Source organism: Mustela nivalis (assembly GCF_964662115.1).
Source record: "Mustela nivalis genome assembly, chromosome: 3".
NCBI classification, from domain to species: Eukaryota; Metazoa; Chordata; class Mammalia; order Carnivora; family Mustelidae; genus Mustela; species Mustela nivalis.
Genome location: NC_139022.1, coordinates 79950009 through 79969423, shown reverse-complemented (window position 1 = coordinate 79969423; position 19415 = coordinate 79950009). Strand labels below are relative to the sequence as shown.

General features: G+C 34.7%; 1 protein-coding gene across 9 annotated transcripts in view; it reads left to right on the top strand.

Moving 5' to 3' along the window:
• The window catches only part of POLK (DNA polymerase kappa), a 67729-nt gene that overhangs the window by 4904 nt on the left and 43410 nt on the right, over window positions 1-19415 (top strand). For 3 of the 9 annotated variants that reach the window (XM_082724944.1, XM_082724947.1, XM_082724939.1), the window contains 2 exons: window positions 10019-10201; window positions 19199-19360. In XM_082724944.1, coding sequence (XP_082581070.1) covers window positions 19226-19360 — 135 coding nt within the window. In that variant the 5' untranslated portion in view covers window positions 10019-10201; window positions 19199-19225. Of the gene's footprint in view, window positions 1-1364; window positions 1494-4077; window positions 4172-10018; window positions 10313-19198; window positions 19361-19415 lie in introns of all 9 variants that reach the window. The other 6 variants (XM_082724942.1, XM_082724940.1, XM_082724943.1 and 3 more) reach the window with 6 other exon arrangements.

The window sequence follows — 19415 nt, the reverse complement described above, 5'->3', positions numbered from 1 at the left end:
AAAAAAGCAGTGCTGATCAGGAGTTGGGTCATCTGTTCCTTATTAGAATAATTTTTGTCCCTCTGTGCCAGGAAGGGCCTTTCTAGGTGTCATGTCCCACATTGGAGGGAAGTACACAGATTGGAAACTGTTAAGGCAGCATTTGAATAAGAAGAAGGTAGGATGGAGAACTCTTCAGGCATTTCCATCGAAAGTCTGTATCTTATTGAAATTTTAAATATTGGAGATCCCCTGTAGAGTACACCAAAGTTTCTACAAAGGTTTGAAAGGCAACAGGTATAAAACCTAAAAATAATACTAAGTAAGTTGGGAAGAATAATGACCCTGTTTGTGTATTCTAAATCAGCCCAAACCTGAAGACAACCAGCTAACAAGATCAAGGACCAAAGACAGGTAGAATTTTTTGTAGTCAATATGCTTCTCTCGGTTTTTCTACTTCTCCAGAGGAATTTATCTATATGCAACAGGTGGTGTTTGCTATTGCATAAAAATCTTGTTCAACAAGTAGGTAATCAAGGGCTATGTGATTATCCAAAACAACTTTAATGAGATATGTGATCATTGTTGACCTACTATTGCCTTAGTGCTGGAATCAGCAAGTTTTCCCAGTCCCAGAGAGAGATTCCTAATCATTCATTTCCTGGCATGAACACCCACCAATGGGATAAGCGCCCTTATGATGGAGGCAAATCTGAGTAATGTATAACTCCTGGGAGTTCCCATTTAAGGCAGCAATGAAGGTTTGTTGCAGAAGACCAATGGGAGGAAGAGTAAAAGGCTTCAGATTTATTGTGGATGTCCATGGGCTAAGTATTGGCCTCCAGTCTGACAGCTGTGTAAACATTGGGCAATGAATGGCCCACTTGCCACAGGCAGATAAAACCAGGTTGTGCACGCAAGACTCCTGCGAGAGTTTGATTAATAGTGCTGTTAGTTAGGATTATTCAATTGGCCCTTTGAACCAAGTGTCAGTGGTGTTTGGGGAATAATTAGGGAGAAACTATCCTGTTCTATGGACTTTATTCTTGAAGGGTATACAGAGGGGGCTTGTTTTATTACAAGGGAGCTGACCTAAAGTAGTAAACAGGAAACCGTATAGGCAGAATAAATGTGGTTAGTTGCTCTGAGAGTTATGATAGGGGAGAGCTCAAAGCAAAGTACAGGAAAACCTGGTTGTAGAAGTTTAACTCTGTAAGAAATATCTGGAGGGATATGGGTACAGTTAGTGGTTATGGAGATGAAGGAAGATTTTGCTATGGGGAAGACTAAAGGGTTGCAACTCCTGTAGACAGATCCAACAATCAGAAAGTTTTCCCCTTTCTTCAAGAGATTGGGAAATTCTAATGAGGGCATTGTCTCTCCAGGATAGACAAGGAGAAAATGAGGTGAGAAAATGCTGAAAGAAGAGAATAAACAGGCCTGATCCTGTCATCTTGGAGAGGCTGTCTGCTTCAATGTCCTATGCTTCATTTCCTGGAAATCTTCAATTTAAGGTCAGCTGTTGATGTGCAGGTCCAGCCAGGGTTTGGAGCTTTCTTTAGATGAGACACATGAATCTGGAATTCAACTCTTGGAGTTTAGTGGCCCAAGGATGGCCCGTAACTCGTGATAAGGGCCTTTCCATTGAGCTTGAAGAGAACCTTTTTGGAGTTTTTGGAGATGCCTTTTCCAAGAAATGAAATCCGCAGGTTGCAGCGCATGGTGTTGCAGGACTTCATCTCCCAGGAGTGTGCTGTGGGAAGATTGCCATACTAGAGCATGATTATTTTTGAGGGATGTGATTCAGCCTTTGCAATACTGAAATATATCTTCTTTTATTACGTGTGTCTGAAGGAAGCTAGAGATACAGAGCACTCAGTAATTGTTTCAAAGTGTGAGAGTTTACGAGTTCTGAAGGAGTGGATCTGAGATTTAGTACCATCAGCGATACTTTTGGCTGAGGGAGTTGGACGATTTCCACAAATTTTGCCAGTTGAATTTTGATGATGCTTTTGGTTGGTTTGCTTGTTCTAAACACTGAGGATGGTAACAATGAAAATGCTGTAGAAGTGGCCAAACAGCTCAGACTTGCTGTAATATTTGACCAGCAAAATGGGTTCCCCAGTCACTGTGGAGCTCAGGAGGGGTTCCTCCCATAGGGATGAATTTTTCCAATAGGATTTTAGCTATTGAAGAAGGAGTAGCTTATCTATGTGGAAAGGATCCAAACTAGAGGGAAAACATACAAATTATTAAGGAAACATATTTGTATTCATGAGATAGATGTATCTGAAGAGAGACCATTTAGAAGACCTCAGATAGTCCTTTGGGCAATTTAAAGTGCCCAGGAGCAGTGTGAACAGGTTTCTTGAATTGTTCTTCGGTGAGGCCTGCTTGCTATTACTGGACAAAGGGGAAACCTTCTTCCAGCTGGACTATGCAACCTTTCACAAGTGGTACATGCATGATAGTCCTCCCTTCATGGCTTCCTTAGCACATTTTCAGAGGATCAATCAGATTTTTTGAGTAACAGAACAAACTTTTGCACTTGGTAAAAAAACAAAACAAAACAAAAAAACAAAACAAAACAAAAAAAACAAAAACTGGTCATAAAATCTGGTTGAATAAAAACCTTGTAGTTAATCTCACCAGATTATGTGCATTCTTTACATACGATTGGTCCCCATAGCCAGATAGCTATGAAATTTCTCCTTCCTACATATGCTTTACTGGTTTCTTTCTCCTCATCTCTCCCTTTCCCCTGCATTACTATTGTTTACATGTATTATATGTAACTATCGCCTGTTAATATTTTCCCTCTTGTATTCCTTGCCTACCATAGCAGTCATTGGCAGCAGTGATGGGACAAACAGAAGAAGGAGTAGGTGAGAAATAGTGAGAAGCTGGGAGAAAAATAATCTGTAATGGAACCTCCCATTCTGTTTTAATTGACTCATAGGAATAGAGAAGGAAAGCTAATGTTATTGTTATTCTTAATTCTTACTTCAATCCTGTTTCCTGCCTCAGTATCCCAAGAGCCCCCTAATCCTTTCACATTTTTTCAGGCCCTGTGATTGCTCTTATCTTCCTGGTCTCAGATCTAGGCTTGATGTCTTCTTCCTACATCTTAATCTCATATTTTTGTTATTCTCCAAGGGGAATAATTATGATTCTAAATGATGAGTACCATTAAGTTAGGTTATTCCTGTTATGGAGATGGATATTTAAGTAGGCACTGCCAATAATTGCTTTCCTTGCTTTCTTTTTTCTTTCTTCTGTTTTCTAACCACCCACACTCCATTTGGATCAAAACACTTTTATTAACATCAATTATTATTTTATTATGTTCATACTGCTAGGTCTTATTCTGTCACTCTGATTCCTAAGGTGACTTTGCATGTATCTCTTGGATTCTCTTGTTTATTGATCTTTAACATTTTTAACTCAAGGACAACTGTATGGGGTGTGGGGGTAACTCCCTGATACCTTTTTGTACTGCATGTTGCTACTTAGGAAAATGTCACATCACATAGAATGTTCTAACATTTGGCAGTAAAACAGTGATTTTAGAGACAGAATTTATAGAGCTACTTTTTTTTTTTTTTTTTTAATCTTGTTTCCTGTTGTATAGAGGAGGGCCAAGCCAGGCATGTTCCAAGCAGAAATATTCTTTCTTACTATTGAATAAAATTGAAATTGTATTCCATTATCTTTGATTTATATCTGTTTGTTGTTGTGGGATAAAAACTTGTCAGGAGTGGTTAGTATTTCATAGATTTCACTATAACAGTAAAAAATCCTTTAGTCTAAAAAGTACACAGTACACATTCATAATAGATGAACAGTGCTATTAATACCCACTCTCTGCATGTACACTTTCTTTCTGTTTTTAACCCTCAAGCTTTTGAGTTTCTAAATTTTAACCTCTTTAACTTACATTGAGAAATTCGCTTTTCAATATGTTGAAATCCTACTGTATAAGCAGTGTGGTATTTTTAAATATTGGTAGGATCCTCATAATGGTTATTTTGTAAATGTGTTTTGCTTCCTGTTTTTCTCCCCAGCCCCTTCATTGTTTCACTTTTACTGTAATTTCAGATCCTCTTCTCCTTAGTCAAGTAAGCTGAGAAATACTGTCATAGAACTATACATGTTGTTATGGTGATACAGTTTATGTTCATCCTCATTTAAGGTATTTATTAAGATTTCCTATGTGATTGTCCTGTAGGGTGCTATAAAAATAGGAGATCTATACCACATGCTTCATAGATTCATTGCTATCTAGCATTGTACTGTCTAGGAATACAGGTAATAATTAAGTGTGTAACACTATTGATATGTTTTTAACAGTGCCAGTATTATTAAAGAACAAGTAAAGATTTAAATTGCCTGTCACATAGTAAGTGTTCAGTAAATATCTAAGGAGGAATGGAGTAAGTTTATGTGGTTGGTGATTGAAGAGAAGCTGTAGGCGCTCCCGGGTGGCTCAGTGGGTTAACGCCTCTTTCTTTGGCTCTGATCATGATCCCAGGGTCCTGGGATGGAGCCCCACATCAGGCTTTCTGCTTCCTCCTCTCTCTCTCTTTGCCTGCCTCTCTGCCTACTCCTGATCTCTATCTGTCAAATAAATAAATAAAATATTTTAAAATAAGTAAATAAATAAAGAGAAGCTATAGGAACTGCAATTAACAAGGCTCAGGAGAAAAAATTACTAACAGGCTAAAACTAATGAGAGACTAAAGAACCAAATTCCAGCATGGCTTTTTGTAAGGAGTAAGTATCATTTGTTAAGAACCTACTCAATATTAGACATTGCTTTAGGTTTATTATGTTTGGTGTTCACGCGTCACAAAAATCCTGCAAAATAGACATCCTTATTTACATATAAAGAAATTAATGCTCAGAGAAGTTAACTGAATTGCCCAAAGTCGTAGCTAATTAATAGTCTAGCTAGGACTTTGAAACTCAGAGACTTATAATATGTACTTTCAATATATATAAAGTTGATTTTAGACTCAAAAAACAAAAGCAAAGACAACTATTATCCTGAAATGATTAAACTTTTGAGAATCTGTTAGAGCCTGATTACATTCTGGGTATGTTGCATAGTTTCTCTTTAGTTTGAAGTTTTTCTTTTGAAGAAAATTTATCCACATACATTTTTAAGCTGCAGTAGTATATTATAGAGACAGTTTCAGGACTTACTGTGATAACTAAAGGGGTATGCTAGCAAGTCTATGTTTTAATTATCTATAGATAATTTAAGTGATTTCTTTTGTAATTATTCTTTTATCTAATGTTGATAAAGGAATTATGTATTGATTTAACTTAGTATAAGAGTATTTCTCAGAAAAAAATAGTCATTTGTATCTATCATTTTATTTTTTATATTTTTGAGTAATTTTATGAATAATCTTGAGAAATAACAAGAGATGATGAACAACAACTTCATTAGGGATTGCAATAAAAATTGAATCTTAGCAAATTTTTATTCTATATTTTTCTAAAGTGAGTAATGAATGTCCTTTGAAAGCAAGTAGCTACTCTTCAATTTTTATGCATGATCCTGGATCTTTCCATCTTATAAATAAAGCTTCCAGGTATAATATGCATCTTTAATAGATTCTAGCTTATCATTATATCTGGTTCTTTATCTTTGCTTATAACATCAAAATGCAGTAATATTGAAAACTTTGATATCTCATAATCTTGTTAAAGAGAAGACATCTATTTTCTTTCCTCCATAATTATAAAATATTTTCATTCTTATATTTTAAACACCCTTAGAAATACAAGTCCAATAAGGTTTTCATTTCTACATCATCTATTTCCTTCCTTTTCCCTTTATATACACATCTGCCTTAGACATTTGCTGACTTACAAGCCATATTAAGTAACTTTTAGTGCATAAATATCATAAGCTGTCATATGTCCTGTTAACAAAATGGGATGTTCCAAGTTCTTGTTGCAAAATACTCTGTGATGAATTCCTTCCTGTTGAATGACTAACTGGATGGGAATGCCATATTTGCTTTTCTTACAAATTCATTCTTTACTCATTGATTCTTAAATTTGAGAAGATATGTATTTGAGTCATCTGAAAATTCATACTCTTAGATTTTGTTTTCAAGATCAACTTCATCATTATGGTCAAGAGTGCAATTAGTTTCTTTACACTCATCTTCTTATTTGTTTAATAATTATGAAACTCTTCTGTCAGTTTTCTTATCTTTGCCAGTATGGGCAGAAAGTGAAAAATTCAGAATTTTCAACTATGTTTAGCTTTCATTAAAAACTTTCATCATTAAAAGCTACCAAAACCCAACCCCTTGCAAAAATAGTGTATAATAGTATATATTATCTATATTTTTCTTATACTTTTCCTTCAAAGATGTGATACTGTGGGCAACACAATTAGAAAACTGAAGGATGATATAATAGTGATAATTTATTTCACTGCCAGGTCATCTTTCTGATGATTCCATTATTCTACTTTCTTATTATTTTATCTTTTAGCATAAATGTTTAATAATTCCAGGGATAATGAAATAGCAAAATATTCAAGATATAAGAAAGTAAGTTCCCTAAGATACCATAATGTATCTTTCATTCATTTATAAAGGGATCACTATACTGTATCTTCAATCTGTAAGAATCGAATCCATATAGAAATTGTAAGATAGAGTGAATTTTATTCTGTTAAAAATTTAATATTTTGTTCATTGGAAGGTTTCTAAGAAAAAATAAGGTATGAAATATCTGTGCTTACAATAAAGTTGCTCGAAGAAGAAACTAAAACTAAAACTGAGTCTAATAGATTCTTTTAAGCCAAAGGTTAACTAACTGTGTTCCTTAATCTTTCTTTTATAACCAGCCACAAACTAGTTTGTATTTCCTTCTCCTATCTCAAGTTATGGGTTAGCCATTTTAATTCCAAAATAATAATTTGATCAAATAAAGCATTCATCCTAAAGATTCCAAAGTACTTGATTAAAGATCAAAGTATGTATACTACTAATTTATCTTTATACAATCCAGTGAAATTTTTGCATTAAAATAGGTGTATAAAAAATCATTTATAAAGTATTTAATATTTGCCCATTGAGAATAGTTAATGATAAAATGTTGACAGAAGTTTTAGTTTTTTGCATAGGAAAAGCATGGCAATCATGGGATCCCATCGTAACAAGCATTTCATAGTAGAACCACACTGTATAAATCATGATCTGGGAGAATTATCAAAAACCAAAGTGAAGTCAAAGTGATTGGTGCCCTACATGTAGAAATATTTTCTTTTGCCCTCAAGCAGACCTGTGAAAAATTTATGAAAAAATGCTAATAAATTCCAGAGATGAAGGTCTTTTCTAAAAAAAAACTTTACTTCTTTCTAGTGATTATTGTTACTTTTTTATGGGGTGAAACCGAAACTATTTTGTGATTAAGATTAATATATGATACTGCAGACAGAAGTTTAACAGGTGCATAATTTAAACAGATTTTATTATTCACATTCTTGACAAGAGGGTCAGGATATTTTTAAGGCTCAGGAAGTGTTTTTTCCCTTCCTCCCTGAGGGTAATTTTGGGGGAAAATGTAAATGTATGCAATATGAGATAGGAGAGGTTGAGAAGAGCACTGCTGCTGTATGTCAAGGACAGGGAAAACTTTCATATCTTTAAAAGGACAGATGAAGAGGAAGTAGAAGTAAGGGAAGGTGTTCATGGAAAATACAGGAACCTAGAGTAGCTCTTTCTTTTGGGGAGGGGGGATTGTGCCTGGGTACATCATAGCCAAACTGAGGAAAACCAAAAATGAAGAGAAAAACTTGAAAACAGTCAGAAAGAAATGACACATCACATACAGGGAACAACAGTATGAACTATCATAATCTTAACAATTATGGAAGCTAGAAAAGAGTGGAGCAACATCTTTAAACTACTGAAAGAAAAAAAAAAGCCTGTCAAATTTATATCTGATTAAAGTATCTTTCAATAATTAAAAAAATAAGATAAGCCTGCTGGCATCTTCATTATATATTTAGCATACTGATTAAGGAATGTGGGCTCTGGAGCCAGAATCTTCTATTTTAATTTCAGCTTGGACACCTCTGGGTGATCCTCGGTGAATTACATAAATTCTCTAAGATTCAATTTCTTTATGTATTTTACCAATATATACTTTAGTGAGATAATATCTAAATTAGTGAGTAATCATGAGAGAATGCTTTTTAAACACTTAGTACCTGCTTAACATAAAAAAGTTGTTTGAAAATGTTATCATTTATTCATATGTATTTTTAACAATGTGGCCAACCTTTATGGAATTTCATACTTTTTATTTGCATCTTCCTCACCCCCCCTCCCACATTTAGAGAGGTTGGATATATTTTGAAAAAGGAAGAAACCACTGACAGTATTGTAAAGAAATCACTTCGGCTGCTACTTTGACTTGAACAGAGACCAGATTTAGGAAGTTTTCATTTTCAGAGAAGATTCTTTCTTTCTTTCTTTCTTTCTTTCTATATTTTGTTTATTCAAAAGATTTTATTTATTTGACAGAGAGAGGGAAAGCACAATCAAGGGGAGTGACAGGGAGAGGGAGAAGCAGGCTCCTTGCTGAGCAGGAAGCCCATTGTGGAGCTCGATCCCAGGACCCCAGGATCATGACCTGAGCTGAAGGCAGCCACTTAACCGACAGAGCCACTTAGGCTCCTCAGAAAATTCTTTTTTTTTTTTTTTTTTTTTAATAATGTTTTCCCTTTGTTTTATGTTGGCTTTAGGCAGAAATTAATTTTTATTGGTATTATTACATAAGACAGTCCCTGGTAGAAGTGAACTCTTTGTTTTAGATGCCATGATTATTTAATATATTACCCTTTGGTTCACTAGAAAGGTCTGCAGATCGTTCCCAAATACATTTTAGTACAGTCTGAATGGACATCATATTTTAATAATTTTATTTTCATTTCCTCGTCATTATCTCATATTCTTCATTCAGAGACTTCTTAGGCTTTTAGAGAGTTTTCAAAATCATGATATCATCTAAAAATAAGGTTAGGCCATAAATTTTGTTTTATATTACAGCAATAAATGATTTTATCTATTATTTATACCATCTTCACATTCCATGAAATCTACAAAAGAAAAAAACTACTGTTCCTTCTTTTTTGGTAAGATTTCAGTAATTTTTTATTTTACCTTCTTTGTATTTATCATGTAATGGCTAAGCATGAGGGTTTTGAAGCTAGGCCTAAAATACAGTCTCAAATTCACCAATTATTATTTTATCTAAGGTACATCTAAGTCTTCACACCATCGTTTCCTCATTTCTTAGGAAAATTAAATAGAATTATACACGTAAAACACTGTAAGATCCAAATGTTACTTTTTATAGTTACTGCATTTAAAAAGACTTCACTGAGTTATTACCATTAATTTTATTATTTTCTTTTTTTTTTTTTTTTTAAAGATTTTATTTATTTACTTGACAGAGAGAAATCACAAGTAGATGGAGAGGCAGGCAGAGAGAGAGAGAGGGAAGCAGGCTCCCTGCTGAGCAGAGAGGCCCATGCGGGACTCGATCCCAGGACCCTGAGATCATGACCTGAGCCGAAGGCAGCGGCTTAACCCACTGAGCCACCCAGGCGCCCAATTTTATTATTTTCTGTATATTAATTTACCCATCATTCATTCATTCAACATTTATTTTTTAAGTAACAAGCTCAGTGGCCTAGCACTATACCAGGTATTGCCCTCTTGAAATTTGTATTTTAGCTTTATTAAGTACTACAAAAAAAACTTGCCTTTTTTTTCTTGTACACACTCTAGCAGAAAAATATATTTGGCATAAAAGTTATTCAGTTGATTAGTTTACTAGTATATGTAAAATTTTCACCTTTGTTCAAACAACAGTATTACTAATCTTTAGGATACAACTGTTTTCTAGCAGTGTTACTCAAACTTTGGTCTCTGTACAGTGCTGATCCATAAAGAGATAATTACAGAATTTAAAAGTAAGCTATTAATTTATTATCTAACAGTTTTAGTAGATCAAGGATCCCAGCATGGCTTAACTAGATGTCTCTAGATCATGAGGTTGCAGTCAAGCTGTTATCTAGGGCTGCAGTTTCATCTGAAGACTGGACTGGAAGAGGATCTGCTTCCAAACGCACTCACATGGACCTTCTGTCAGGCTGCCTCACATAGCAGCTGGTTTCCCCAGAGTGAGTAATCGAAGTTGAGAATGAGAACATCTAAGATGGAAGTCACCACCTTCTTTCATAACCCATTTTCTTGTGTGACATCCCATCATCCTGCTTCTGCTTCTTCTATTTGTAAGAAGTGTTTCACTTGATTATATATTATGGTATTCATTTGTTGTAACTTTTTCTTCATTTTCTTACCATCTATGAAGTATTTTTAAAGGTAATTATTTTAGTAGTATTAAGAAATGCATATTTCATTTGTATGGGACACGTCGGCGGTTCAATTCGTTAAGCATCTGCCTTACGTTCAGGTCATGATCTCGGGGTCCTGGGATTGAGCCCTGCGTTGAGCTCCAGCTCTGAGTTAGGCTCCCTATTTAGTGGGGAGCCTGCTTCTCCCTCTTCCTCTGCCGCTCCTCCGGCTTGTGTTGTCTTGCTCACTCAGTCTCTCTTTCAAATAAATAAATTGTTGTTTTTTTTTTTAAAGAAATGCATGGGGCGCCTGGGTGGCTCAGCGGGTTAAGCCTCTGACTTTGGCTCAGGTCATGATCTCAGAGTCCTGGGATCAAGCCAGGCATCGGGCTTTCTGCTCAGTGGGGAGCCTGCTTCCCCCTCTCTCTGCCTGCCTCTCTGCCTACTTGTGATCTCTCTCTGTCAAATAAATAAAACCTTTTAAAAAAATAAAAATAAATGCATATTTCATTTGTGGGTTAAATTATGTTTCTTAGTATATTTGGCAGTATAGAAATGAGTAATTCTTTTCTTTAAGATCTTATTTATTTGAGTGAGAAAGACAGAGATAGTGACAGAGAGTACAAATGGGGAGGAGAGGAAGAAGCAGACTCCCCGCTGAGCAGGGAGCCCCAAACGCATTAGGTAAGTGGTTTTGGCAAAAATATTAACTTAAGAGGTCTTACAAATATGCTAGAGCCATTATGGTTTAAAATTCTGAAATCTGAGAAATTCAAGCTCTTACAAAGCTTTGATAATGATGAATATTTTAATCTTTTAAAAATTGTAATCATATAGTGAGAAGCCAAATTTTAAAGCCCAAAACTAGGTTGCTATTATTCTTAGCTTCAGGTCTTTGAGTAAAGGAGGTAACAAGCTATATGGTTGTAATCTCTGCTGAAATAAATGGATTTCAGCATCTACTTTGACTCCTCACCCTTTGAGTTCTGGTTGGGATGAGAAAAATATTTCCAACAATTACTAGATTAGAAATTTTTTAAAAAAATTTCCAGGACACTGCGGCATGGAATTCATTTTCCTTTTTTATTTTATTATTTTTTAAAAGATTTTATTTATTTATTTGACAGAGACACAGCAAGAGAGGGAACATAAGCAGGAGGAGTGGAGAGGGAGAAGCAGGCTTCCTGCTAAGCAGGGAGCCTGATGTGGGGCTTGATCCCAGGATCGCAGGACCACGACCTGAGCCAAAGGCAGATGTTTAATGACTGAGCCACCCAGGCACCCCCATTTTCCTTTTTATAAATAAAATTATGGTGTCCTCCAGAGGTAGAGATTTATCTTGCTTACCTGTGAGATTATATACATAACACAAGTACATTTTTAGATTAAGGGATTATATTAAGGGATTAAAATTATCTGTTAATATAAACATTTAGCATGTATTTACATTTTTAAAATGTACATGTTCTAAAGTAGAGCTCTAGAGATTATTTGGGGGAATATTCTGGATATAATTTAAACTCTTACTCTGATGGGTACCTGGGTGGCTTAGTTGGTTTAGCATCTGACTCTTGGTTTGAGCTCAGACCATGATCTCAGGGTTCTGGGTTGGAGTTCTGCCTTGGCCTCCACACTCTGCTTGAGAATTCTCTCCCTCTACCCCTCTTCTTGCCTATGTGTGCACTCTCTCTCTCTCTCAAATGAATAAATAAATCTTCAAAAATAAATAAATTTAAAAAAATAAACTCCTATGGTAGACTAATTAGAACTATAGGAAACCTAAGAAATCAGCAGTACTGGATCATGAAATAATATCATAAACAATATCAAGAAAACACTAGAACAGTGTAGCAGAGGGATAATTGAAAGCATCATTTCCAGGATAAGAAAATAAAATAATATGTACAACTTTATTATTAAATATTATTCTTCTAATAATGTAGGATGTAGTATAGTGATAAATACTGTAATAGCTCAATTTCCTATTAGTAGTATAACCCCACCTATTATCCTGGCTTCATATGTAATTTTATATTAAAAGTAACACTAGAGATTGTAGAACTTAAAAAAAAAATCAGTACCAAAAAGGTAACTACAGGAGGATCCTTTTCTCTTTTTCTAAAAACAACAGTTTTTAGACAGTTTTCAACTGTCCCTTTAAATTTATGTATTTTACTGTATACCTCAACTAAAACAACATTAGTCTGTACAGTATCAGTCTATGTAAGTGAATATTTTTGCTGACTTGATCTAATAATACCCAAAGAAAGAACATAATACCCAAAGAAAGAACCTCTCAGTATACTTCCTTCGTGTTAATGAATCAACATTCTCGGAAATAGTCAACTTCTATAAGACATAAAGTTAATTTTTCACAATTGTTAAATATCCTGAGTGCCCTTATTTCAGAGTGTAAACAAAGTCATCATTGTTAAAGGTTCTAGAAGACTTTACCAAATATGTGACTCATCATCAAAATAGAAACTTAACACACTGAGCTTTGGAGAATTTACATTGAATTGACATATTAATTAATGTGTTTTGCATCAGGATATTTTTCATTCTGTACTAAAGAAGCAGATAGTTTCAATTATTTATTATATAAAAGTGAATTTTATATGTCTCTAGGTTTAGATAGAGTGTAGGCTTTTTTTTTTAATATAATTTTTTATTTTTTATAAACATATATTTTTATCCCCAGGGGTACAGGTCTGTGAATCACCAGGTTTACACACTTCACAGCACTCACCAAAGCACATACCCTCCCCAATGTCCATAATCCCACCCCCTTCTCCCAAACCCCCTCCCCCCAGCAACCCTAAATTTGTTTTGTGAGATTAAGAGTTACTTATGGTTTGTCTCCCTCCCAATCCCATTTTCTTTCATTTATTCTTCTCGTACAGGCTTTTTAAGAGCCTTCTATCTCATTCTTCTTCATTGGAATAAATTAAATGAATAGAAAGCTCAGGAAGGAAAAAGGCAATCAAAGAGAAGATATACATAGTTCTCTCAAAAACTTTATATCCTTGGTGAAAACTTGTGTTTGCTTTTAGCATACATCCCTGTGGTTTGGGATCTGTAGAGTTACATTATTTCTATTATTTCTCTCAGTGATACATATACATTTAAAATCTTTCAAATAATTCATTCTGAAATAATTTTGAATTTTTTGTACATCTTATTTTGCAAAGATATTAAAAACTAAAGCCAGAAATACAAAGTTGCATCCATGCCCTCATTCCTATCATATAAAAATTTTGTGCATGTAGTTTGAGTACATGTGGTCACACAGGTGTGTGTAAAATAATAGGGGGGGGAACGTAGAAAATCTTAAAACTTTGGGGTTGTGGTTTTTGTTTTCTTAAAAATTTAAAAATATTTTATAATAATAAATGAAAAATTTTTAGTCAGGCATTAACTGGGAAATTAAAACTAGGATAATATTAATTCATAGCATTTAAATGTAGATAGTAAAAACATTTAATCACAGCCTGAAGTTTTATTTAATCTGTTTAATCTATTCAAACAAACATGTTAAATATTTGAACATTTAGAGGATAAAAAATAATATTTGTCCTTAAGAAATATACAGGTTTTTCTGGAAGGATTTTTGGGTTTGGTTATTTATAGTGTGTTAGAAATAGGAAGCAAGCCTCCACCTAGGACCTTACTGTAATTTAGTTTTTTTAGTTTAGTTTTCCTTGTCCTCTTTCCCCCCACCTTTCTTCTCCACTTTCTCTCCTTTATCTCTCTTACTATCCTTAGTGTGTTTTACATATTTTCTGATAGATTAATTCCGGGTTATTTTGGTCAATGTGCCAATCACTTGTGATATTGTTTACATAGTTTTGTGAGCTTTTTATAGGTAGGAGAAATCCTAGCACTCTAAAACGTCTTCCTCAGAACTCCTGCTGAAAAAAATCTAATTTTCCATCCTTACTACCATCAAAAACAAAGGTTGGCCTTATATTTTTTTAAGTGGTAACCTGAATAGTTACTGTTAGAATGAGACTGGGTAGAATTTGAATATTTTCAGAGAAAATGTGCTTTTAAACCAATATACTAAACCACAAGAACGCAAGTTCTTTCCTTTGCGTTGTGTAACCATTTGTGCTTTTGAGTTGAAGTGAAACAGACTGTCTTTGTAGTATCAAGCTATAAAAATGTTTTATTTTCATTTTCATAATCATAGGACACATACCTTATTGGGAGCAAAACAAAACTCATCCATGTGATCCATGAACTTTGGCTTTTTCTTGAGGATGCTTATAGCGATTTTTTTTTCCTTCCAAGTTTCTGTATCTTGAAGAGAGAGAAGTAAGGAAAGTCAGACTAGTGATTTTCACAGCTCTGGAAATTTGGCTTAACTTTAATAATTAACTATTGATTGAGAGTTTATTATACCCCAGATGCCACTAGGCACTTACATTATTACTTCCCTCACAAAGCCATTTAAAGTTATATTAAATTTCACTTCCCTGAAAAATACTTTGTGATAACCTTTTGTGCAACTTTTGTGAATATTATGTGATCATCTCTGCTGGGAGCTAGCTCTCCATTTCAGTTTATGGATTTCTAAAGAAATTTAGTCAGAACTAATGGGGAGAACAGAGATAACCAGGCTAATGAAAGATTCTAGAAATTTGTAAATAACCGAAACACTAACCAATAAAAACAAAAGCAGGCTCAACCATGGGGACATAAATGATAGTACTAAAACGAACTCATAGGAATTCAAGTATATTAAAACTTAGTATGTTTTATTAACTTTGTCCAATAATTTTTAGTAGATTTAGATATAATTGAAAAATATTAAATCAAAAAAATTAAACAAGGCAATTTAATTTCCCAAAGAATAAATATGAGCTAGAATCTTTTGAGTATTGATGGGACTTAGCAAGCATTCTAACATGTAAAATCAAAATTCTCTTATATTTTAATATAACTCCCAAAAGCTTTAATCATTTTAACTATCAAATATCTTAGGAAAATAAAGTTTATAAAATCAACTCATATACCTGTTATTACATATTTAATGTTGAAATGAGGAAAAACTACAAGTATTTTTAAATTAGTTTATTATTTATTATATTAAATTTATATATAAATTTATTTATTATATTAAAATTATTTTAAAATTATTAACTTTAGAAAAGTAGTTTTAGTCACAATCTTTTAATATAGCTGTGTAATCTTGCTATGTGAATAAGAGAACAAAAAAATGATATAAACTGAGTTCAGTCATTCAGCAGATTATTTATTGAGCACCTACTCTCTGCCAAGTACTGTTTGAGGCTTTTGGGATATATCAGTTAAAACAAATAAAAAGCAATGTTCCCTGCCCTGTTGGAACTTCCATATTCACAGGAGAGATAGATGATAAGCATAACAAGTAAACCTATGTTTATTACTATGTTAGGAAATGATAAGGGCTATAAAAACATGGGGCATTGGGAAGAGGGGGGTGGGAGGTATTACTCAAGCTGCAATTTAAATAAGGAGGTCAGGGTAAATCCGCATTGAGAAGGTAACATTTAAGCAAACACTTGAAGGGAGTTTAGTCAAAAGAATAACTAGCTGAAGAACCCTAAAGGAGAGAGTTCAAGGTTAGAACGTGCCTACCAGATTTGAGGAACAGCGAAGAGACCAGTGTGCCTGGAGAGTAGTGAGCAAGGGGAAGAGTATTAGGTAAGAGGTAGACAGGTAACAGGTAATTAGAATCCAGATTCCGTTGGGATTTTGGCTTTTATTCCAGAGTAAGTTTAGTGTGCCATTGTACAGTTTTCAACGAAGAGTGGTGTGACTCCGCTTGTGATTTAGAAGAATCAGTTGGGCCATTGTGTTGATAACTGAAGACATGGAGGGCAGAAACAGACTATATGAGTCTGTTGCATTAATCCAGACAAGAGATTATGGTGATTCAGACTAGAGTGAAAACAATGACAGTACACAAGTGGTTAAATTCAGAGTACATTTTGAAATCAGAGTTCATAGGATTTGCTGACAATTTGGATGTGGGGTGTGTGAGAAAGAGGGAGCTCAAGAATGATGACAAGGTTATTTGCATGAGCAATTGGAAGGGAATGGTGTTGCCATCAACTGAGATGAGGCTCAGAGCTGCATCCAAGTGGAACTGGTTTCAGGGATGGAGGCAGATGACAAGACTGGTTTTGGACATGGTAAATTTAGGATGCCAGATGGGCATTTGGACTGCAGCTATAAAGTTGGAAATCATTAACATGTAGAGGATAGTTAGCTTATCCTCATGAAACTAGACATAAATGATGTGGTAACTGGGCGTCAACAAGACAGGAAGGTAGCTGAAAACTAACTTTACCTATCACAACTTTGACTGGTACCAGCATTGCTGGTAATAACCCAGTTCTTCTGATCTAATTTGGGAACAAAAGCAATACTTCTCAGAGTTTTGGGGCCAATATATTCTTTATGAAATAATAGACATTCAATAAATATTGCTTTCCCTTTCATACATTTCATCATTTAAAGGACAAGGCAGCTTGGGGAGCCTGGGTGGCACAGTCAGTTGAGTGTCGGACCCTTGGTTTCAATTTAAGTCATGATCATCATGTCATGAGATCGAGCCCCAAGATGGGCTCTGTGCTGAGCACAGAGTCTGCCTAAGATTATCTTGGGAGAGATTATCTCTCCTCTCCTTCTGCCCCTCCCACTCATGCTCTCTTTCTCTCAAATAAATAAATCTTTAAAAATAAATAAAAGACAAGGCAACTTAAATGTAATATGTCTGCATTCAGCCTCTTAACTCTTCAGTAGTGTTGGTTTGGGGGAAATATGAATGAATTACATTCACCAGTCTTATTAGAAAATGTTAAGTAATTGGGCTACTAAAGCATAACACAAAATATAGGGTGCTGTTTGGCTGAATGTGATAGTTGGGGAGAAAAGTCAAATGATAAAAACAGAAAACTAGTCTATATTCTCTTGGACACTGGGAAATAATAGCACCAATGATACAGAATCTGTCAAACAAGTAAAATATTTAAGAACTTTAAGATTTTTATTTATTTATTTGACAGAGAAAGATCACAAGTAGGCAGAGAGGCAGGCAGAGAAAGAGGAGGAAGCAGGCTCCCTGCTGAGCAGAGAGCCTGATGCGGGGCTTGATCCGAGGACCCTGGGACCATGACCTGAGATCAAGGCAGAGGCTTTAACCCACTGAGCCACGCAGGTGCCACAAGAACTTTAGATAGTAATGGGCACATTGGACTAACCTGAGCATGCCTTAAAAAATTCTGATATCTGGATCCTACCCCCGACCTTCTGATTCTGTGGAATCAACTAACAACAACAACAACCTGAACTCATAGATGCAGAGAACAGTTGGTAATTACTAGAGGTGGGGTGGGGTAGGTGGCATGGGTAAAGGTGGTCAAAAGGTACAAACTTCCAGCTATCAAATAAATAAATTATGGGGGTTTAATGTATTGGATGGTGACTATAGTTAATACTGTATCATATATTTGTAAGTTGTGAAGAGATCTTAAAACTTCTCATCACAAGAGAAGACATTGTGTAAATATGTGTGGTGATGGATGTCAACCTAAAAAAAAAAAAAAGGAAAAGAAAAGATCCTTAAGACAGCAGAGAATAAACAGAATAAATGAGCCCTCTCTAAATCATGCAAATAAATCCCTGGCATAATTTATTCTTAGATGCATGGCAGCTGTTCACCTGGTCATTTCTTCGTAGCATAAGTGGGCTCAAATTGGAGACAGCTGTGATGTTATGGCAACTGTATTAGCTTGGAGTAAGAAGACTTGGATTCACACCAGTTCTTTTGCTCATTAGCAGACTTAGGATGGCCAATTCCCTTAACCTTCTTGAAACTCCAATTTCTATCTCCATAGAATGAGAATAACCAAATCTGTCTTGCATGGTTACTATAAATATTTTAAAAAGCTAAATATGGGAAAGTAAATGATAAAGAACTATTTAAAGATATTAAAGAATTATTATACAAAAGGATTTTTCTTAACTTCAGAAGTCACATAACAGTATAAAATGCAATAATGTCCTAGAAGTCAACAGATTTCTTTTTCTGTATTTTTTCCTACTGCTTTAAAACATGGAACTCTGTATACAGTGGGTAATGAATGCTATTGAACTTATCATGATTTGGAGAGGAAGTGTTATTTTGTATTTATTTCCTATACAGTGTGTTAATATGTGAAAAGCACAAACTTTGGACTCAGGCCTGGATTTCAACACAGATATTGTCTCTTATTAGAAAATTTGCATCAGTAAACATGTTCTAAGACTCAGGTTTCTTTTCTCTCTATATTGGGGATAATGAAATTTAGTTTTCAGGGCAGGGTTACTGTGTGAGGTTCAAGTGTGAAGTGCCAAGCATAGTAGCGGGCAAAAAGTTGCAGGAAATGTTAATTCCATCATTCCCTCTGAAAGTACAATAGTCTAGGGATAGTAATTTAAAAATCTGAGTAGTAATAATTCCTCAATTGCTAAAAATTCTTAAATATTTTACTTGTTTGGCAGATTCTATATCTATTCTATTCTATTCTATAACTTTATTTTTAAAAAAGATTTTATTTATTTATTTGACAGACAGAGATCACAAGTAGGCAGAGAGGAAGACAGAGAGAGGGAGGGAAGCAGGATCCCTGCTGTGCAGAGACTCGATCCCCAGACCCTGTGATCATGACCTAAGCAAAGACAGAGGCTTTAACCCACTGAGCCACCCAGGCGCCCCTCATTTTAACTTTTAAGTGCCCATTTCCTCACCATGAATGCTTTAAAAAGCACTGCTTATTTTTTATGTTTTTTCAGATAATAGAAAAGTTTTAAGTTTACACCATGGATAACACCAAAGAAAAGAGTGGAAATTACAAAGATGATCTTCTGCTTAGAGTGGGACTTAATGATAATAAAGCCGGAATGGAAGGATTAGATAAAGAGAAGATTAACAAAATTATAATGGAAGCCACAAAAGTAAGTTTCTTGTTTATTTTGCTATCACTAACTTGGTAGCTTTTTGCTTTCTGTT